The sequence below is a fragment of the Phoenix dactylifera genome, chromosome 6 (genome assembly GCF_051530095.1).
Source record: "Phoenix dactylifera cultivar Ajwa chromosome 6, Ajwa_hap1_PhDact_Kaust_v1.1, whole genome shotgun sequence".
Lineage (NCBI taxonomy): Eukaryota > Viridiplantae > Streptophyta > Magnoliopsida > Arecales > Arecaceae > Phoenix > Phoenix dactylifera.
The window spans coordinates 34182459-34206087 of NC_143195.1; the positions used below are offsets into that span (position 1 = coordinate 34182459).

General features: G+C 39.2%; 3 protein-coding genes across 3 annotated transcripts; 1 reads left to right on the forward strand and 2 right to left on the reverse strand.

Annotated features, from left to right (window-relative positions):
- Positions 1-286: 286 nt before the first annotated feature.
- Positions 287-2744, forward strand: LOC103711661 (transcription factor GHD7-like). Its single transcript, XM_008797901.6, has 2 exons — positions 287-784; positions 2293-2744. Exons 1-2 carry the CDS (start codon positions 392-394, stop codon positions 2599-2601), a joined length of 702 nt encoding a protein of 233 aa, XP_008796123.1. The 5' UTR covers positions 287-391; the 3' UTR covers positions 2602-2744.
- Positions 2745-7665: 4921 nt separating this feature from the next.
- LOC103711662 (large ribosomal subunit protein eL15y) lies at positions 7666-13770 on the reverse strand. Its single transcript, XM_008797902.5, has 4 exons — positions 13619-13770; positions 13252-13418; positions 8272-8469; positions 7666-8143 (listed from the first exon to the last, which is right to left on the reverse strand). Exons 1-4 carry the CDS (start codon positions 13620-13622, stop codon positions 7898-7900), a joined length of 615 nt encoding a protein of 204 aa, XP_008796124.1. The 5' UTR covers positions 13623-13770; the 3' UTR covers positions 7666-7897.
- Positions 13771-17082: 3312 nt separating this feature from the next.
- CCD7 (carotenoid cleavage dioxygenase 7) lies at positions 17083-23360 on the reverse strand. Its single transcript, XM_008797931.4, has 7 exons — positions 22328-23360; positions 21034-21162; positions 19770-19901; positions 18783-19055; positions 18416-18501; positions 17559-17876; positions 17083-17457 (listed from the first exon to the last, which is right to left on the reverse strand). The coding sequence occupies exons 1-7, from the start codon at positions 23121-23123 to the stop codon at positions 17302-17304; spliced, it is 1890 nt and encodes a 629-aa protein (XP_008796153.4). The 5' UTR covers positions 23124-23360; the 3' UTR covers positions 17083-17301.
- Between the last annotated feature and the right edge of the window lie 269 nt (positions 23361-23629).

Here is a 23629-nt window from a genome sequence, read left to right on the forward strand (position 1 = left end):
CAGAAGTTCGCAGGCACCGTCGCCCATTTTATCCGGTCCTGTCTTTTGAGGTGGCGGCGATGCCGGTGGTCGCTGTCTGGCTCGGGAACCAGAATTCCTTGCCCGCATAGCCCAGCTTCCCAGAAACGCATCCCATCCGCGCGAACGTTCAGCACCAAGCGTTTCATTTATGAAAAACAAATATAACACCAGTAACATGAGAAATAAAGGTGGCAGGGAATCGTCCACGTAAGAAAACCAGTGACGGCTTATATCTCTTCCTCGTCTCTCATTGGCCTGGCTCCCTCTCCCAAGAATATCAAACCACACATCCACTTAGCTCCCCTCCCCCCCCCCCCCCAAAAATCCGAGCCACCAGCGCTCCCCTCCTCCACTGGCCATCCGTAGCCACATGACCACAGCCATGTCGTCGTCCGGCCTATGCGGCGTGTGCGGCAGCACGGGCGATGCGTGCGCCCACTGCACCGATCTCAACTGCGCGATCCCGATGTTCCCGGAGGCAAGTCGGGAGCACGAAGCCCTCCATGAGTTCCAATTCTTCGGGCACGACAACAACGTCGCCTGGCTTTTTAACGATCCGAAAGCGTGCGAGCCGCGGGAGGAAGAGAGGCCGCGGCCGGTCGTTCCCGCTTTCAAGTACTTCGATAGCAGCTTCCGTGAAGCTTGCAATCCCGGGCATGGGCTGACCTTTGATGCTTGTTTAAGTACGACCAGCCCACCGGACCGCGTCCAGACATCAATGGAGGGTCCGCCCATGGGGCTGGCGGCAAAAAGTGCCACCATCGTGAGTGGTTCGATCCTCCTGATCTCGTAGGAGTTTTTGTGGTTTCGAGGTCGATCGTAGTTTAGCATGATTAAAGTCTACTCTGCTTTCACTCTCTTTGGATGAATTGTCTACAGCCATAATTTTAGATAGAGAGAAAAATAAGCAAGACTTTTTTTTTGGGTTTTTAATAATTTACTAACAATAATTAAATCATCATAATATCTTAGTTCAATATTATACTTTCCCATATGTTACAATTTCTTTTTCCACTATATGAGGAGTTATCGCTAGTGTGCTTCTTGAATTTTGCATCTCCTTGTCAGTCCAATTTGTAAGTTTGGCATTCGTCCTCAACTTGTTGCAAATTAAGGAAAGGCATTTGTTGAACTCTTTACCTGCCATTCATTTAACCATCAGACACTTCCACCATAAGAAATATTGGAATGACGAATTAAGAAAAGAACATATTGCACAATTTGTGGTCTTTGTTATCAGTCAAAAGAAGCCTATTTGTTGCATATAGAACAACTAAATCAAAGTGAAATAAGTACCCTTCCATTCCTGATTAATTGCTCTTGTTGCTTTAATTACTCTTGATTTTGATATAATTTCAGCCAGTTAAATTCGAATAGATTAAGAAGTTAATTACCTTGAATTGTTTTTAATCGATGATGTTCTGTCAATGCATTGTCTTGCCAATTCATAGAGTTACCATAATCATGCCTATTGTTTTACAGTCCTCGATCACCAGAATCTGATCTCTTACATATAGTAACAACCATCTAAGTTTTCCCCCATATATAGTGCATTTATTAAAAAAACACCTAATACAACACATTGAGGAATAATTATTTTTTATGCTTTGAATATTTTTTTTAAAAATTGAGTTCAGATAAATAAATGCACTGATAATGTGCATTTTAGTTGAAACGCCGATTCTATTCTATTTGGAGAACTTCCCTCTTAAATAGTTGCTAGCTACATTTTCAGTAGTATATCTATACATTCTTCATGCAAAAAGTGCTAAATCTTTTCCAAATTTTGAAATATGATGAATCTCCCATTTTTTTCCTAAAAAATGAATAAAAAAATTCTTATCTAATTTTTGATAATGACACCATCCTACATTGTCTGCTACCTAGTAATTGATCAAGATGCTGCAAGTTACTAATACCACATGGAATCAATATTGCCCTCAAGTATATAACCGAACACTCCTAGCTGCTCTCAGCTACATACTGCAACTCAACCTCATACTGCAATTATGGACATTTATACTATTTAATTACATGAAAACAAAAACTAGCTAGGAAAGGGCAGTTGCAGTAGTAACAAAGCTTGCAAGTAGGCCATTCATAGCAACCAAACACAAATTAAAGATTGTTTCTTTCTTTTTCCTGAGAAGAAATTGGACAAAACATGCAAGATTGCTGTTTCATGTTATCATTCCTTTTAGACATGCAGGCATAGCAGCTATCTGTTAATTTACTTTTTAACATCTTGATGAATGCAACATTTCTTTGTAGGCGTCATTTTCTGGCAATATGTTCACCGATGCCTCAAGCGGAAACAGCAAGGAGGTTGTCGATGCCAATGCTTCTAGCCAAGGCGACCCCAACATGGAGAGACAAGCCAAGGTCATGAGGTACAAAGAGAAAAGGCAGAAGAGACGGTACGAGAAGCAAATACGGTACGCATCAAGGAAGGCATATGCTGAAATGAGACCAAGGATCAAAGGGAGGTTCGCCAAGATTCCTGAAACAAGCCAGACAGCAGCTGAGCCGCCTCCGGATTATGACCCAGAAAGGCTTGACCTTCGATGGCTCCGTTCCTAACAGGCACCATGCAAGCACTCCTATAATAATTAAATAATGGATTCTTAACCGAAACTTTATGTTGTGGTTTAATCAATTGTCATAGGAATATAACCTGATAATCTGCTTGCTTATTTGCAAAAAAAAATTTATTTTTTTGCTTTCTTGTGTGTTTAATTGTGTTTTGAGTGGCGGACTGACCGTGAGAGAGCCAGATTTTATTATCACTATGTTTGTGCGTCTCTGTGTGTGTGTGTGTGTGTGTGTGTGTGTGAGAGAGAGAGAGAGAGAGATTAACATGTAGACTTAAGAGTGTGCCTAATTATAACCCAACTGTAAAAATAGATTAATTTTATTTTCATTATGTGATGGTAATTGCATATCTCTCGATCTGAGGGATCCATGCGAACTAATGTAGGCCAGTGATAGACACTTTAATAGCTAAGTTGGATAGATCAAAGTTCTTGTCTGGTGGTTTACGAGGCATGGGTGAATTATATATCCTGAAAAAGACGTGAGATGCCTAGGAAAAAGGATCCATTACCCACCATTGGAGAATAAAACTACGTTGGATGTTATAAAGAAATTTGTTAAAGTTATGCTGGCACAAAAAGAAATTAATATGTTAAGCCATGCAGCTTAATGGTGCAAAATCTTTGTTTTCATTATGCATTTGCCAGTGTTATTATTTTGTCTCAAGAACCAGCCCAAGTTATTGGAAAAGATAGAGGCATATCAACTTATCTCATGTGGCGCCTTGCTATCCATGTGTAGTGGAACAGGTGAACCCCACTAGGAATTAATTCTGCAACCCGAGAGAGAGAGAGAGAGAGAGAGAGATGTGATTTAGAACTGGGGAATCTCCCGTTCAACCTCAAACTGGAAGAGTCGGACCCTTCACAAATTGGTTTCCTTCACTCGCTTCCCTTCTTCCTTTGACTCTTTTCCTCTTTTCCTTCCATCGTTCTCCTTCATGAACTAGCAGGAGCCATGGCTTGGGAACCTAGAAGTCTTTTTTCTCTCGAGTGAAGCGAGTCCAAGCAACGACTAGTTTGAGAAAAGGAATATAGATCGTGCCTTGGCACTCTTATATTTGCATTTCCTTATGTATATTAGATATACACAGTAGGTAAAATCATACTTCCTTGGAAATGTGATTCGTAACTTTTTCAATGCATTCTGCCATTGTCATGCTTACTTGCATTTGTTTGATGTTGTATATATCGGATATAAACAATATATGTAGCCCTCCTTCCTTGGACATGGATACATAAATTCTACAGACTGTTTTACCCTTATCAAGCTTCTGAAGTGTATAAATGTCACGTCCTGAACCAACCATATAACAGACACCGTATACCTTTAAGGTGAACTATAGAGACATGCAAGGCTAATCGAATAACATTCTGTTCTGTTTATAATATCAATAATAAGATAACCTCAATCCTCAAGAACTAATGTAATCAAATTCCACAAATCATTTTCATCAACATATAATCCTGGATAACCAGAGTCATAAATCTTCAAGATAATATTAATGTAATCCAGATAAAAACCTCTGGATCTAAGCTAAACTAACAAAATGACCAAATTATAAAGATAACCAAAGCAACTAAAATTTACAAAATGCATACAAAATAACTAGCATGTTTCCTAGAGTCCCCCGAGCAATTATAGTTCAGAATCTAAAAACAAAAAAAGAAGAAGAAGAAGAAGAATGAGCTTGACAACCCAGTAAATAACAAATCACTGCAGAGTGGGCAAAGCATGTTAACACATAACAAATCAAATGCATATCATTGATTCGGAAAAATCTCATACTTATCAAATATTTGCGAATAATATCTCTTTTTTTTTTAAAAAGCATATTTTTCACAAAATGATCCTAATTTTAACTTTTGGCTATGTCCACGTTATCTAGTGGCATAGGTCGGATAACAGATCCGATAATAGATAACAGATAACAGGCCCTCAAATAACAACTATTTTTATCATCAATGGTGTACTGTCGAAACTAGTTTTTCAAATTACAAGTCAATAAGATCTACATATAATTCTCATTGGTGGGGTCAGATCAGATCATAGTTATGCTAAACATATAAGTACAAAAGTCATTATCCCAAGTTACCCTGTCAAATTTCATAATTCATTTTCAACATGTCACATGATCAGAATAATTGATTTTTAGAAATATAAAAGATATTTAATTCTTATATTATTTTTTGACATAAAATGTAACATGCCCGACTATTTAATCAAAAAGATGCAAAAATCATAAAAACTACCTTATCAAATAATATACACTATAACGTACCAAAATTTTTGAGAAATCATACCGTGAAAAGTTAAATCACTTACCTTGCAAATGTCAAAAATTCAAATAATCTAAAAAGGCCATATGGATGCTTCAAGATCTAACAATTCAAAAACATACATTTGCACCTACTCAACGGTATATTAATGTTGTCAAGTAATATCTAAAATTTCCAAAAATCTCAAAAATCTCAGATTTCTAAAGTACTATCAAGGGGAAATGGGTCACTAATATTATCCTATTTCCTGTCATAGGGCGGAAAATGGAGGTGGCGCAGTGGAAGCCCCTCTAGGGCTATAGCTGAGAGAGAGAGAGAGAGAGAGAGAGAGAGAGAGAGAGAGAGTGAAAGCGAAAGAGAGTGAGAGGGAGCAAGGGGGAGTGAGAGAGAACGAGAGGGATTGATGGAGGGAGGGCGTGAGCGAGAGTGAAGAAGAGAGCATGAGAGGGAATGGGGAAAAAGAGGGTGCATGAGGGAAAGAGCGGGAGAGAGCGAGAAAAGAGAGAGACCAGAGTCCAGAGAGAGGGCATGGTGTGGAAGAATAGAGGGAGAGAACGTGGGAAAAAAGGCGAGGGCACCGCCTTCTACGACAAAATAGTAATGCCAATATTCAGCATGCTGTGATGAAATCAAGATTGTCGCTAATACATTTGTGACAAAACTATTTTGTTACTAAAAATATGTAAATATTGTTTCCAAATATCTATTTTTGTCGTGAAAAGTTAGCACTAAAGGTCGCATACATCGTTTTCTGCTATGAGTAATTTTTTTTTGACGAACCACAGAAAGGCAGCTACTGGTGATGAGACTATTTCATTGTCCAAAATCAAGTATCGAAGATGACATGTTTTCATTGCAAATTGCAAATTATTATGCGACCAATACATCTTTGTTGCTAAAGGCTAACTATTAGCAGCAAAATAATTTTGTTACAAAGTGGCAAATTAGTAATGAAAATTTATTCATAATCAATAATACTCTTTAGTGAGGAAGATAATATTTGTCAACTTTGAGATTAATATTTTGTCAACTTATATTAAATTATTTTATAGATAAAATTTATTTCGTCATCAAAGTAATTTATTTCTAGGAAAAAAAATCTTTTTTTAATATTTCTATAATATATTATTAATATATCATCCATATTTTACAAAATTCATCCACCAATGACATATTTAGACCTAAGATCATGGAATCCATTAAATAATAAATCAATAATAAGTCAAAGATATCAAATATCCATATAATTTGTTAATTTTGATAAACATAATATTCCTGCAATAAAACTGAAGCCCACTAAATAAAATATCCCAATAACAACCACAATTACAGCCCAGTCCAAAATCTAACAAAATACAGCATTACTAGTTGGACAGAGCAGAGAAAGATTGGGAAGTCTAAGAGGTGGGAGACTCTGAACTATGTTGCTAGTGTTCAACAAAGCAGCGGTACTCAATGCTCTTGGTGTAGCAAGAGCAATGCATGGAATGGTTGTCGTCGGGTTAGATGTGCTAGTTTGATCCAAAACATTATTTTTTTAGCATGTACTACTTGCACCAATGTTGTAGGCATCAGCACTAATGGCACGAGTATTATTATACTGCTAAAAATTTGTTCTTTTCTAAGCGGTCCATCCACCATAAATAATTTCCACCATGAAATTTATGACTCATTCATGCATGTGGGACCCAGCTCTAGATGTTTATCTTGGGCACGCAATCAGGTCAAGGGCCAAGCCAAACCAAACCAAACCTCATGATCAACCAACTCTAACCAATCCAATCCCCCAAAGGTAAGTCATCACACCGGCCCGAATATACCTGCCTTCAAAATTTAGAACTTAGAAAGAGTTTGATTCGAGTCAGATTGGATTACGGCAATGATAAACTATTGACCATAATTTTGTCGAGTTGAATTGGAATGTACGTTAGGCCATTGGAAATACAGTTCAAATGGTGTTGACGTTGTATGGAAGACCTGGCATCAAGATTCTGTTGTGGCTCTGTACAATCAATCAGGCCTATGCTGCTAACTGAAGCACTCACATGTCGATGAAATTTATTTCTATTATGTTTGATGTTGAATTGAAATGCTCGTTCCTCAATTGGCGAGACAGTTTAAAATATGTTTAGTTAGAAGGTGTTGGGCTTTGAAATAGAAATGAAATGGATGGCTTTTATTTTAGCCTTGAAAGAAGTCTCATTCCTATTCCAAGAAAAATAAAAATTTCCAATCCTTCAAAACCCAACCAAATGTCATTTCAATTGTAATTCCAATCACAAATAAAATGCATCGAAAAATATAACAGCTCCGACCTGATTTCCTTACAAAACCTAAATGCTGTTAACATTGCATAAAGACTATTTAACATCAGGCCCGTGATGCTCGACGTTAGACATAGCTTCTACCATATAACAGAGAAGAAACTAGAAACTAGATATTACAACTTCTAAAAAATATTTTCTTTTGACTTCTTGTAACAATATATATATATATATATATTACTAAACAGAGCAAAAGCATTTTTTTTAAATAATACCAAACATGCTAACTCATTTCTAAGCCAGATTGGAATCCCTAGCGTTTCTTCGTGGAGAGACTGAGAAGAATTGGAAATGAAGATAGAATCACTGGTCATTTCCAACAGAGTGCCGCCAGTCTAAGATGGTTTAGAACCACAAGTACAAACTCTCAGTCTTCACCAATGTTCCAGAATTTATCTAAAGTTTAGATCAACAGACACAAGCCGGTTCCTAAAGGCAATGGAACTAACTTGAAAGCAAAGTCACCACAAGACTAGATGCAATATATTAATCTAGCATAAATGCACTACCAAACATGGAATGAGATAAATAAATGTACCACAAAAAAGCCCATAAACTGCTGAACTTCAAGACTTGAGCACATTTCAAGAGTCGAGCAACAGCTAAAACAAACACACCAAAAATGACAGGATTGAGTTCAACTGAAATTAAATCCAGAAAACACCAGCTAAATAAACAAGCTCAACGATATCGGCGAAGAGACAGTGTCTGGTTCCTCTTCCAGGTTGCCCTGCGCGATGGCCTGGCCTTGTGATGCAGGTGACCTTTGCCACGGAGGCCACGGTATTTCTTGCCAGCTGAAGTCAGTCCACGAAGCTCACGATGTTTGTGGACACCCTTGCAGATCCAGTTGATCCTTGGATCATTGCGAATTGTATTGTGAGCCGCATCAACAAGGATAACCTCAAAGTATTTGTATGTTGAATCCTACAGGAAATAAAGATAAAATGATGTAAATGCATGAGAGTAGCGCGAGACATTGGAATGCATAAAAAATAAAAGGTAATATTTATGCTCCCAGCAGTAAATCTTGCACCAGAAATAAGCCATCAAACCTCATTGATCCAGTAAGAGTTGAGCACTCTCAGACCTCCCAACTTCCGACCAGCTCTCTCCTCAGCAACTGACCTCTTGTTTCTTTGGAACTTCAGTTGGGTGATACCCTGATTCTTGGGCTTCCCATAAACAATACCCTTAGGAACAGGTCTCTTCCTGCCACCACGTCTAACACGAACACGATAAATCACATAACCCTGCATGTACAGGAATGAAGCAATTAAACCAAAAAACAATAAGAGCTTAAAATGCAGCCATCTGCCAGATATTTTGTACAAAGAAAAAAGGGGGTAGAAGTAGCATAACTGGAGCAAGAAGAAAAAGGCAGAGGTCTGAAATAGGAAACTGCTATCACAGGAAACAAGATATACGCAGTCTAAGGGAACCGATTTGTTTTACTTTGTACTCAGTTCCTTCACTGGTTTTACCTTATATTTGAAAAACAAAACTGGAGTCTGCTTGTACACTATTACCAAGGACATCTATAAAGCATTCACCCAGCAAAGTAATTGACACATAACCTAGCATGCTTGATTTTCAACTATTAACCTCTACATGCAAAATAGTCATGGCTATAGCTTATCTTAATCTATTTTGACATTAAGCTGCATTACATAAATATAATTTGGAAAGATAACCACAGAAATCAAACAATTGCATGAAACTTCAATCTCTTATTTCAAGAGAAGCAATTGATAGTTCATAAAAATTTACCTTTTCAAGGTAAGCCCAAACTCCATCAATCTCTTAATATTGAACCAGATATACACACCAACCAACTCTCACCAGATGCAGTTGAGTAGAAGATAACTGGAAATAAAATCCTCAAATTACGTGATCAGTTTTACATTCCTAAAAGCAAAGTCTTGGTCCAAAGACTCTATTACCTGGAAAAGACGAAAAAATAACATTGTATACATTTATTTAATCTCCGATGCAACTGGATACATAGAAGCTGCCCAAAGTTTCTTTTAGAGAAAATTACATTAAAATTCTACAAAGTTGGACCCTCCACGAATTTAGCCACTTTTTGAATTTGTTTTCATATTTGTTCACCGCATATGAGAAAAGCCCATTGCACCTTTTTTGACCCATCAAAACTACAAATGCACCATTCATTTGTCTTTACTCCCTGAATAGGTTAAATACCTATTTTACCTTCTTTTTTCCAATGCCACTTCAAAAGAGGGGTGTTTTGACAGAAACTGGCTCTGGTTCCTCTCTACATGTGCCAAAAACATCACCCTCGTGCCTGGTCTAGTTGATGCTGCTAGCACCTTCGTGGCCTGCCGAAATCTAAACCTTCCTGACAATGATCATCAGGAGCGGCCACCACCCCATGTTGAGAAATCATTTTGTGGCACATTGGAGGAAACACCCTTGGTCAATGACTTATTCAACCTTGTGCATCTAGATACTGACAAAGCTGGGGGAGGTGTAAATGATGCACTTGCATGGATGGCATCAAACTCGGGGGGTGGAGGGAAGTGAAAGAGGCGAACAACACAGGTGGTCATGCATCCAAGGTTGTGGACTTCACGACCTATGATAGCGGCAGCCTTGGCGAGAGGGAGGGCAAGGCAGTGGTGGTACACAACATACCGAGTGCGAGGAATCACTTGCCCGTACCGAGGGTGCCATCAACGACTTCGAAGGGGACAGCAGTGGCCATCCAAACAAGCCACAAAGGCACCAGCAGTTGACTAGGCAGGGTACAGGAGTCGTACCATCGACCAACAGAAAGGATCAAAGGTGGAGGGTGCGAGGATTGCAAATCAAGCAAGGAGGGGGCATGCCATATGCTGTTTCTTTCATTTCAGAATGTGTCATCATTTTTTTCATACACCTATCACATATCCAGCATGTAAGCCGATATACGCGCATCCTGCATATAAATATTTTACCAGCTAAATTTAGTTGTATGATTTTTAGTACCATGCCATGTAATCAATGTATGAGGATGGGTGGGAGATGATGTACACTTTGGAGTTATCATGACCTGACACATTATTTGGGACATGATTCGGAACATGCAATGGGGCATAGATGCAAGTACCTGCCTAGGGTGCAGTATAAGAGCAATACTTGATAAACTCCCTTTTGACATCACCTAGCCTTAGTGCCACACATCCATTCATGTTTGGACCAAACAACAAGACATCAAAACCAGAATCATAAGTCTTAAAATCAAGTCCACTTCTTGTCTCTCTCTATATGTCTACTACTTTTTTAAGAAATTATGTCTACAACTTCTGACTTATATATTTTAACTTGTTTGACTTCGCTGACATGCAATTTAAACTGATGGATGCTTGGTGCTATCCAAAGCTGCCACATGAGCACAAAACATTAAGACTCATGTCTTCCCATGTCATACTCTCCCACCCACGTTCTTGGCACAAGGCAGTACAAATCTATTGTATCCTGTTTAAGTAGTAAAAATTATACCACTCATTTGGAACCAATAAAGGAGTGGCATCTTCCATGGGCCATTTTCATCTGCATCTATATGGTTCCATAGATGATTTCACCCCTCTATTTCACGATAGCATTTCACAAAATTATGCTCACGCAATGAATGATACTTCAGTTGTCCCAAAAAACAGAATATCACATGCCCCTCCCACAAGGATCTCAATCCCTTGCCTTCCACATATGATTCCTCTCTTTGTCAATGGCACCATCCCTGTGGCCCAATTGCTAAACGTTGCTAATGCCTCTGTGGCCTGTCCAAGTCGCCACCAGCCTCACCATCGATGTCACTAACAATACCCTCGATGACGGCTAGTGGTTCCATGTCCTTGCCACAACCTGTGCTTACCTTGCCATGCGTCGCCACCACCTCCTCCTTGATGAGGTCACTGCCACCATCTACTGCAAAAAAACACGCCCTCAAATGCATAGCTACCTACATTGCCCGCCTTCCTCCGCACCTCTAGTTCAAAATTGACCATTCCGTCAAGCACACTATTCGCACCTCTAACTTCGTTAGGATTGAGATGCAAAAGGACGACTAGGTCATCAACCAAGGTGCTTCCTGTTCCAATGTTCCACCAAAGTGATTCCTTACCATGGCATCACAGGCACTCCCAATGGTCACCATCGAGGAGGAGGTAGGTCCAATATGCCACAAGGGCACCATCAATGTCAACCAAGCATGTCATGAGGTAGTGCCATTTTTGTGGAAAGGAGGAACCAGAGCTAATCCAATCAAAACACCTCTTTTCAAGTGACAAAAAAAACAAAGAAGGGTACATAACATGATATGCCGTACTGGCCCGAACCGGGCGGTACGGAACGTACCGTACCAATTCGATACTGGTATTCGGTACGGGTGGCATACTGACACTCGATACATCAAAAAAAATTTTGTACCATACTATACCGACACTGTCTAGTGTGGCCGGTACGGAGTCCGGTACCAAGATGGCGAAGCTTGGGTACATTGAGCATTTAATCTATTTGGATAATAAAGACAAACAAATGATGAATATGTAGTTTTGATGGGACAGAAAAAGATACAATAGACTCATTCTTGTATATGAACAAAGGTCAAGTGAATTCAAAACATGGCCAAACTTGTTGAATGTTCAACTTTGTTATGTAATTTTCCGTTTCTTTTACAACTTAACAGTGAACCGGCTATTAACTATGTCAAGTTTTCTAATATAATCATGCTTCCTATCAACTGGTTCATTTCTTCAACGGTCGCATTATTTTCAAATTTGACCAAATTAGAAAACAGAATCACTCTTTACCAAAATTCTAGAACTAAATCTAACGAAAAAAGTGCCCCAAAATTCAATTTGAATCATAGTATGTTGTACCGTACCGTACTGGATGGTACCAAGCATACCGTATCGTGCCGGTCCGGTACCGATGTCGGTACACCAGGCATACCGCAGTGTGGCTCCAGTACAGAATCAAATACCGGTAGAGCGAACCTTGATTTGAATTGAATAGCACTCATGCGGACTGTTTTCAACCAAAATTAACTATATAATAGGTCTCTTATGGAAACATGTGATGAGTGAGTCAACAAATTTTGCTCTTGGATTTTTTATGGACAGGAGTTTCTATGCATTTTAATTTTGTTGTTGCAAGAAATTTTCCATTACATAGCAACAAGGACTACTGACAAAAAAGGGAGGGAAATGACAGCAAAAGCAAACAAATATTACAGTATTCTAAAATTACCTGTGACCAAAAAGCATCGCACCAATATTTTACAAATGAAAGTAAAAACTACCATCACAACATAATTGTAAAATCAATATATCATAATCTTGGCTTCGATTAATATACTGAGCAGCATGATAAATGATATTTAAGTGGATTATCAATGTCTCCCAACATGTCTATTTCACTGTCACCTAATAAATCTTTTCTTCATATCTCTTTTCTCTTTCCTCACTACACTCTTCGATTCAATCACCATGACCGGTAATTTAAATTGTTCCATCAAAGAGAAGCATCATTTTCATGTGCATTTAATAAATGCTATTTTCTGATGGGAATATGATGATATAAGAACACATTCTTTTCAAACAACAAGTAGACATTAGATAACAAGTAGAAATAAGATACTATCTCATGCTTTCAATCTATTCCTTTCAGCAGGAACAACAGACCCACAAACAACGATAAAGAGTCATAAGCATTTCTAACAGGTTAAGAATACATTCCTCTTATCAACCAATACATCATGCAAGACAGCCATACAATCCAGCATACCCTTCCTTTGGGGGAAAAAAAAAGGAAAAGTAAAAAGGAAAAAGGAGGGATAATTCAAAAGTGAAATCCATTGTCTCAACCTAAGTGAAAATTTTCAGATTGAAAGATAAAAGATAAGATAAGAAAATAATAACTAATCCAATGAATCCAAACGGAGACCCAATCTGCAGGGAGCACAGATCTGAAGTATAGGAGAAATCCAACAAGGGCAGCACAAACGCATTGAAATCTAACGGCCAACATACCTGCTTGGCCTTGTAGCCAAGGCGTCGGGCCTTGTCGGGGCGCGTCGGCCTGGTGACGCGGACGATGGCGGGGAGCTGGCGGTACTCCCAGCACCTCACCCTTTGCAGGAACCGCATAACGTCCGACTGCTTCTTCCTCCATAGCTCCGACACGTACTTGTAAGCCCCTGGAATCCCAACAAACAACTTACACAAAGAGAAAAAGGATAAATCTAAAGAAGAATCAATCCGACCCTGGATATGGATCAGCTATAATGAAGAAATGCGCAATGATTTCAGGAGATCAAATGAGAAATATGAAACCCTACTTCAAAATGCACTGGAATCGGCGAAGAACCGGTCTATCTATTGAGGAAAGGAAGCTCACCCATGGCTCCAAAGAAGCTCTCCGAGGCGTCCTGGGGTTAGGGTTTTTGTCGGGGCGGGGGCGGCTCTTCGCAGGAGGAGACGAGCTTATAAAGCACAAGAGAGGTCTTCCAAACAAGAAATCAGAACCGTCAAATTACCTTGGTGAAATCTGAACCGTTTGTTTGTCGCCCGAACACTGGATCATGGTGACGTTCTTGCTTTAGATCTCGTGCGACAGTTACTCGGACGCGCACTATTAATAAAAGGCCGTTCATGCCATTCTATGGCAACGATAGTTGTCTTTGCTGGGCTAGAAGTTGGGCCGTTTTAGGCCCACTGATGACAAATGTACTCCATCCATCATCCTTGCAAGCCTCGACCGTAGGTTTCATTGCATTTAGAGGTGGCAATATGATTAGGTCAAGTCAGGTCAGATAATTAGCGGGACAAATTTAAGTCCGATGAAACATTTGTCAACTCGAACCTCATCCATTTATTAAATAGATTAAAAATTCAAGATTAATGGTCGGTCAACTTGTAATAATTTAGGGCTTCATCCAGAAAGGCTATAGTTGAAAGATATTATTTGGATTTCTTGGTTTTATATATAAGTATTTAAGATGGACTCACCTATAAAAGCTAGTCAGAAAATGTTATTTGATCATATTTAAAGACCTCCCCAAATGTATAACTGATGTGATAGTAAATACATACCTATAGAGTCCTTGCATATTTTGGATACCAAATAGGTTCTTTTTTTTGGACTCATCTTAGTTTTCCCTTTGATGATTGACTGGAATCAAATTCCAACAAATTTATTTTTTCCCTTTTTGTTACCAAAAAAGAATTGTTTCATTTTATTTGATATACATGGGAGACTTGGCCACTTTGTAAAGTTTGTTTGACTGGCAACTCTCCATCTAAAATAGCATCTTGCAAGAATTTATGGTCCATCAGATGAGAACCTGCATGTTCCTTAAAGTGACTTCCATAGCTGACAAATCGACCAACACCTAGGATTCATCCACTGGTGAGTGCACTCTTGATCACCTGTCCAATGACAAAAGCAATAGTGTGCTCCATCCTGTGTCCAGCTGGGGACGAACCTAATATCACTTTACAAATCTTTCAAGAATTCTAAGGGGATTTCTTCGATCATCTGCACCAGGGACCCACTATGATGTTGGATGTAGCCCCTGTTCTACTTGAGATTTTTGAAGTCAATATGCCTAGAGAGTGCCACTAGCAAAATCTCTCTGACTCTCTCTCTCTCTCTCTCTCTCTCTCTCTGTGTGTCTCTGCGTCTCTTCAGAGTCTATCCATCAATCCAAGCCTACTTCATCTGAAATCTTTTGGGAGACATTACATGCTTGTTCACTTTTACTGCAAAACTGTCGGTATGTTCTAGTCTTGCCAGAAATGGCAGACGACAACGATTAGCAGCAGCTTCTGGCCTTTTTGACCAAATTCCATCCAATTCTGTAACCAAATTCTTTGCAGGGTCAAATGAAAGTGGAAGTTGCCTTGCCACCAACCAGTGTTGTTATGCTGTCGCTACTTTTTGATTTTTTATGGCTGAATCTTATTTCTTTCTGTGAAAATTTTGCCAACCTTTCCCCAATTTGTTCTTTCTTCATGCAGTATATTTGGTCTGATGAAGTTATTTCATAAATTGCAAGCCTCGATATAGAATGCTAGCTTTTTAGCAGAATTTGATCATTTGAATGTTGAACTTCAAGTGGTTTTATTATCAACTATAGCATAACCTCCAAGCTTATTAGTTACGTCTTCTCTTGCAAATGCTCTTAGCAGTCTTGAAGCGCTAAACTGCTTCAACACTTCAAATATAGATGAACTCGAACTACTTAATTACAATAACCATGGAGTTAAAATTTTCAGACTATAATTCCATGGACATATTTGTATAAACTTTTGGACAGTCTTTTGCTTCCATTTCTTTTCCAAGTTATTTGTTTTCCTCATTGATATTATGACATAGTTGGAAACTACGAAACACGGAGTTCAGGTGAACACCCTAATGTCGCCACTGTAATCCTGAGATGGATCTTGGATAGCACCAAGTCTAAAATAGTGTAATTTATTGACAAGATCACGAAGCTGGTAAGTGACCTCTTTCACTCACAAGAGAAGGATGAGAACATAGATCTTTCCGATGATGCAATAGGATCTTCCTTTATGCTTTCTGCTACGGTCTTTATCATCGTTGTTTTGATTCCTATCCAAAAAGCTTGATGAGCATTTGCCACCAGTACTGTGCACTGCCCTCTCGCATGTATAGTATAACTTCTCGCAGCTGGATCTTGAGTGTGAGTTATTTGGATGTTGTCCAAGTGCCATTACAAATCTAAGAGAAGTTCGGCAGGCACAAATGACTTCCTATATCAGGGTGTTTGTTAAGTTTTGAACTATGTTATTGCAACTGTTGAAGAATTTTTGGCAACTGTGTCCCGCTTTTTCTTTCAAGTTGGTAGCTACATTTCAGATTTAATGTGCAAATTAATTGCTAAAAAGGAAAGATGCACATAGGGCTGTGTTTTGAGTTTTAAATGATGTATTCTTTTAGAATAATTTTAGTTAGATTTTTACATATGTGATGCACTGTGAGGACCTGTGCAGGCGTGTGTTTAGTCCCACATCGGTTATTGGCTGGGTAAATCTTGGGTATTTATACAGGATCAAGGAACCCAAATAATACCTTCCGGCTAGCCATTTCGGAGGAGATCCTGAGTTGTGACAAATGGTATCAGAGCGAACTCGGCCCATAGCCTATATGGACTAGGAGATACTACAGCCGGGTTCATGAAGGCTGACCATGGGCCGATCGTAGTGTTTGTGATTATATTTGAATGGATTTGAACCCTTAGCCTGATGAGAAAGTCAGAGCTTGAACGGGGAGGTATGTGAGGATCCGTGCGGGCGTGTGTTTAGTCCCACATCGGTTATTCGCTGGGTAGATTTTGGATATTTATACAGGATCAAGGAACCCAATTATAATACCTTCTGGCTAGCTATTTTGGATGAGGTTCTGGATTGTTACATGCACTTTGGAAGAAGTTGGCACACTCGAACAAAGGTTTTTTTTTTTTAATATCTTAGATATCAGTTACCGGCTGAGGTAGAGCATGGTAACTTCTAAGCCATTGCCACGCATGCAGGAGAGTCCATTTGAAGCTAATATTTCTGATTAAGTGCTGCTGTTGTAATATAGGAGGGAATCCAAAGGATTATTGTTTGGCCTGTAACTTCACTGCCTGAAGATAACCATGCATACTGTCCAATATGATGTTATAGTGCTAGTGCAGACAGATTCCATTATTGTCCAATTCTGAATGGTTGTAAATGCTCTCTCTGTCACAATTCTCTATATTCAATCTAATATATTCAGAAGAATATGTGAGTGATTGATATACGGCATCTTTCTCAGCAAAAAGGGAAAGAAAAAGAGAGAGAAAAAAGAGATACAAGTCATCTCTTTCTTTTGTAGAGGGTTCGAAAACGAGAGTAAAAGACTGCTAAAGTTGTAACCATATTTCTTAATGAAGATACAGATTGATTTGCGTTCGTCGAGGAAATGGATACTGTGAAATGCACCTTAAGATTGTACACACACAAAAAAAAAAAGAAAAGAAAAATTGTTTGGATGAGGGTGAAACGATCACATTTTCTTCTTCACGGTGCAGCTTATTGTTCCTGTCGTCTGTCGGCCCAAAATCCATGGAAGCCGATAGGAAACGTCAAATTTTTTGGCACTTCAAGCTTAGCTACAAATGCATCAGCTTCCCCTATTCTTTGTGCATTCAGTACCCCAAGGTAACATCTCTGCTTTGCAACTGCATACTGTTGAGTGAAAAGAAAAATAAAAACACTCAAAATGAAGAGAAAAAACACCCCAGAATGACCAAATGAGATAAACATATCATCCGTACTTATTCTCTGACCTCTACTACAAGAATATAGCCATCATCCTCCTTGGTGCCTCTGGGAACAAATATAGGCTCTCCAATGAACTCCCTGCTCCCAGCCGACCATGAAGTCGCCGATCCATCTGAACAGTTGATCTTCACAACGCTGTCAAACGGGAAATGCGGCAGGAATCGGCGGGAGCCGGAAGCCGTGCCTGCATAAACGTACTTGTTTCTCCGGCCGGCTAAGGCCGGATTGATCACTGGGAAATCTGTTGGCCTGCTCCATTGTTTGGAGGCATCGCTCACGATGCACCGGCTACATGCTCCTCTCCTGTCCAGCTCAATTGAAACCTAAGAAATGTATGAATTCATGGGTCAGTTGGGAAAGAAGGACATTGCCATGAGAACATAAACCGTTCAACTTACGCTATAGTTTCAAGCATGCGTTCCATAAGAGCGATTTTGAAATTCTTTCATGAATTCCGGTATGGTAAATACTTCTTTACAAATCTAAACAGATGAATTATTTAACTATTTGATAGTCCACATATTCCACAATATTTTCATGACTTTTTTAATGCATATTTTGAGGAATTATCAAATAATGTTCTGTTTATGCTCGTAAGTCCACAAATGGCAAAAGGTTTTCTTTTTTTTAATCTTAAATATATGGATTTTGAAGTCTTATAATGTTGCTGAAATATCAACATGGTGAAATATCCATCCGTGATTACAAATCACTATTTTTAGTTTGCTCTTTATGCTCGACGTCCAGCTTAAATCTTCACTTAGCAAAGAAGCAACTGAATGATTTGTGAAACTCCCCTGTTGTTATTTGGTATTAGTTCTCAAACGTTGTTAAATCTTGAAGCAGAACAGAGACTGTTTACCTGAACCAGGTGGGGTAGCAATGCCTCCTTGCCTGCAACCATGTTCATGAAAGAAGGATCCAGCCTCCCTGTGCGCCAGTTATACCCTACAGGCGTTGTGAACTGACTTGATGTTAACCAAAAGTTGTCCATTTGATCCAAATGCCAAAGTTTCATCGACACTCTTGAGACTAAATAGTTAGAGGGTGATGTTCTTTATAACGTACTAGATCTACGTGTATGAAGCCAAAAGTGTCAGCCAAGGAACGCCTTTTTTTTTTTTGTAGAATGATCTTCACATAGGTAAGTGTGGTTTATTTGCATCTAGGTGATTTCTACTTCATGTATAGGTTTTGTTCTTAAAATAGAACAGAGACAAGTAAATTACCAAACATCTTCTGGAAGTTGAACCACCGGTAGGAGCAAACTGAAGCCTGCAATTGGATATTTAAGTTGCCGACTTCGTCTCTTTCCTCGAAGGCGTTGCCGACGTGCAATGACCATAGTTGCGATGGGGCTTCGATGGGCACCCTCCAATCACGGCCACCTTTCGCACTCTCAGAGAATCGCGGTAGCAGATAAACTGGTGTTGATTGCTGGCTTGGGTTCACAGAGAGCGCTGTTATCATTGGACATATGCCTGATAATGCGAGCAGTGATCCTGGATTTCAAATGTATAAATCCATAACAATTCTGCTTCATTAGTTGAAAAGGTTTTAAGATGATGAAATATGAGGACCGTGAACGTATGTGTTTAGTCCCATATCGGTTATTTGCTAGGTAGATCTTGAGTACTTATATAAAATCAAAAAAACTAAATAATATTTTCTGACTAGCCTTTTTGGATGAGGTTTTAGGTTGTGATGAATAGCATACACTATAACGTCAATATGTGGCCTCATGATAGCTACTCAAGCCCAGGTTGCTTTACAAATCTAAAGTAACTAGTAAGTAGTAACAACTTCTAGCAACTTTTTTAAATGATCAAAAAAATTAGCTGACTCTTAGATCTAGCCGAAAAGAAAAATTAAAACTCAGTTTATTCCAAAATTTGGGAGGTTCGGATTCATTTTCGGTCCCTATAAGCAACACGTTTATGTCATAATTCAGATCAGAGTTATTAGGATTCGGAGGTGTTTTCTTCTAGTGGACTGCACCCTTATGTCCCGTGTCATGTTGTTGCTTTTACTTTATTTTGTTCATCAAGAAAGCTCTTGACTTATAAAAATGGTTCCTCATTACTCAAATATATTCCATGATCAAATTCATATGTTTACTAACTAGAGATCATTATAAAGGGACTTTTCTAACTAGAGCAAACTCATAGAAGTTTACCTAATGCTGTACCAGATGACATGTTATTTTAGAGAGATACCAGGTACATCGAGCTTGATACGGTTGCCAAGCAGAACATAGTGGTTATCAGTGAAAACCCAATCGTGGATCATCATGTGGTCCGAGATTACGAACTCCTTCTTCTGCTTCAGCTCAAAATTGCAGTCAAACTCTACATCCATGAAGTACAAAATATATCAGAATTAAAATATCAGTATCAAACGAAAATAGACCATTAAAATATTTGCAGAAGAAGAGAAAAATAAAATAAAAAATATTTATATCTCTTTTCCATCATATTCGACACGTCTCAGAGGTTATATATACTTGTGTACAGATTTTATATAAAAAAATAATATACGCGGATATAGGATCATACTAATAATGAAAAATATTAGTAATTGATATAAGTTGTTGTATGATCTCTAAAATCACTCTAACAAGAGCAGGCTAGTAAAAAAAAATAATATAGGTTGATACGGAATCACGCTAATAAAGAAAAATATTATACGCGATGCAAGTTGTTACATGATCCCTAAAATTATACTAATATGGACTATATAACGAAGCATGGGATTAACATCTATTAGGGCCATGGCCTCAAATGGGATGCTTTATCACTGTAAACGATAACTACTTGCCTAGCCAAAATTTAACAACTTAATTTTTATATTATTCTTTTGTGCTATTATGATTTTGTTATTATCTTGGGAAACAGAAACTGCAGTCCTCTAGTTGACAGCTTCTAACAATCAGTCCTCCCATAGCTATCCATTTTTATGTTAAGAACCTAATATAAATAAGAAAGCCATCAAAATCAACAGGAAGAGATTTATCATGGGGCTGGAGTTAAATTTCCCTTATTACCTATGGTGGCAGGAGATGAGGAGGTTGAAGTTCAATTATCATGCATGTTTATATATTTACAGATAAAGATATGATTATAAATATATTTTAAAACTTTTGTATACACGGTGTGTGGTGCTAATTTAATAGTAATCACTGTAATTGATATCTAACAGCATTACATGATGTCACCTAGATTACATAGCGACTATAATTCATAGGTATGTTTACTACAAAAAAAAAAAAACATGAAGATAAAAGCCAAGCTGGCCACTTACTAATACAACTGCAAATTATATTTTTAGGCTTTTGCAAGGCCGTCTGTGATGATGAAAGCTAAGGTATCCTACCCAAAGTGCCGGCCGTGACGCTTGTTTTAATGTTTCTTTTGGCTGTTGAGGGTGGTAATAATAGTTGGCAAGAAAGTACAGAAAGGTGGTGGAAATATATATACGTACCGTAGAAAGTGAAGTTGGAGCGAGGGAGGAGCATGTCTTCGGCATTGCAAGACAGCAACAAAAGCCTGTTCCTTGTCGGGTCGATCTTGTAATGGGCCAGCATCCTCTTTGGTGGCATATTAAACACTCCTGTGCCCTCAAAACCCATGTTATCAATCAGTCTAAAATTAATCATTGACTAATCTCATGTAAGAATCTCATTTATTTTTTTCCAAGACAAAAACCTCATGGAAGAGTAACTCTTTATTGTTGGGTTTTTTAATTTGTATACCTTGTAAAAATATAAAATTATATGTATATCCTCACAAATTTGCATAAATATTCTTATCAACATCTAAAATTATGTGCATATCTCATAAATTTACTATATATTACGTGTATACTCTTATAAATTTTTTTTTTTTGCTCCTCTATCATTATTGTGTAAAGGTATATAAAAAAAAAATATAGAGGCATATGTGCAAATAATAAATTTGTAAGGATATATATAATTCAGATATTTATAAAGGTGTATCTGCAGGAAGAAATAATCTATAAGGATATATATATAAATATAGATTTGTTAGGAAATGCATGTAATTTTAGATATTTGTAAGAGTGTGTGTGTGTATATATATGCATAACCTTTTTTGTTTATGTTCTAAACATGAAGGCTTTTTGCCTTGGAAATTTAGCAATCATGGTTGTTTTCTTTTTCCCACCAGAAGCAATGATGGTTGCTTTTCCTATCGTAATGGAAATTACAGTTTTCTTCTCTTAAAAAACTAGTTCATAGCAATAAATCATAGTTTTTATCTTCTATTTATAAATTGTATTCTTTTAGATTGATATCTAAATCTATTTAGAAAGATGTACTGACAATTTGCAAACATTTTCATAGCAATAAACAGTCACTGAAATGGACGTTCATGTCCAAACTTTATAAATATTTTCTCAAGTAGTTGATATTTTTAATCTATAATTGAGAGATTGCATTCACCAATGCCGACCTGTTGACGTATCGAACACCAGCGGAGCGGGGAAAAATCTTTGGCAAGAGAAATGAGCCCCGTATCAATATTCCTATTCTAAACCATCCTAGACGTAATCAAAGACGTGAAATGGTGGATGAATCCTCTATGGAAAAGAAGAACATATCATTAATTTATACGAAATAGAAGTTTAGTTTTTTAAAATCAAATAATATGTACTGCTCGGCTGCTGCTGATAATTCACCCGAAACCATGGCGGTTAGCTTCTCTCACTTTCGTGATGCCGAATATGTCCGCTGAGACTATCACAGAACTACACTCACCGTGGAGGACGGGCTTCAGGAAGTGGGCCGCGACGTCGACCGCGAGGCCGGCCACGTCCCGGGCACCCGCCAGCTCCCACCACCGATCCTTCGCCGTCCGGTCACCATCATGCCGCTCCCGTCCGACGAGGTCGACGGGGCCCACCGTTTCCAGCGACCGTGGGTCGATCTCGTAGGGATCCCCGCCCTCCCACAAGCACATCAGCCTACCGCCCCACCTGAAGACGCTGGTATTCGCCACGTTCTTCATCACCTTCACGTTGCCCACCCGCTTCCCGCCCCGCAGCACCGAGAAGGGCCCCCGGTGCGTGAACCGCCACCGCCCCGTCCCCTCCTCGCGTTCCTCCCTCTGCGCCTGCGTCTCAACGAATCGCGCCGAGTACCGGACGGTGCCTCCGTCGCCGGCGAACGAGAAGGCGCGGAGGTAGCCGTGGCCGTCCAGCGGGTGGACGGTGGAGCCGTGGTCGTCGGCGAAGAGGCCCGGGCCGGCCAGGTAGTACGTCCCGGCGGGGAAGTCGGCCGGGACCGAGCCGGCTACCAGCCGGAGGGGGACCGGCTCGGCCGACTCCGACCTCTGGGAGGCGAAGAGGAACTGGTAGTCCCAGAAGGCCGCGGCCTGGGAGTCCGCCGACTGGAGATCGATGGCCGTGGGGGAGGCGGCGGAGGAGGACGAGGCGGAAGGGGCTTTCCGGTGAGTGACGGCGGCGGCGGTGGAGGTGAAGGCGGAGGGGGGGAGTTTGGTCGCCGGCGGGGGAGTCGGGAGCGGGAGATGGCAGTGGTGGTGAATGGCTCGCATTTTCTTGGATTTTTTTTTTTTTTTTACGGGGTTTTGGATTTTGGTGGCTTTTGGCGGGGGAATCAAAGAGGCCGAGGTGTGGAATCCCCGGTGCGGCTTTTATAGCAGGGGAAACACGAATTAAGGCAAGGATTTTGGCGTTAATTACAGGGAACACCTCAAACTACTCTTTTTTTAATGATTTTATGTATACTAAAACACTATCAAACATTATTTTTATATTGTTATTTTCTTGCAAAGAGTCAAGCATTCAAATTGACAAGAAGTTACATGTCTCTCTTTTTTTACCAGTATTATAGTACAATGTGTTTACATCCAAAATTTAATTTGTATCATTATCGATCTAGATTTTTTTTATTTTTGAAGTGCTCATGATATTATCGACCTAGATTTTGGGAACAAGCAATGTGCGACTAACCAGAGAGGTTATATAAGAGTAATTATCCAAAGAAGTTATTTATGTAAATTAACAATCGAATAACCACCATCTAGAAGAAGTTCTTGCT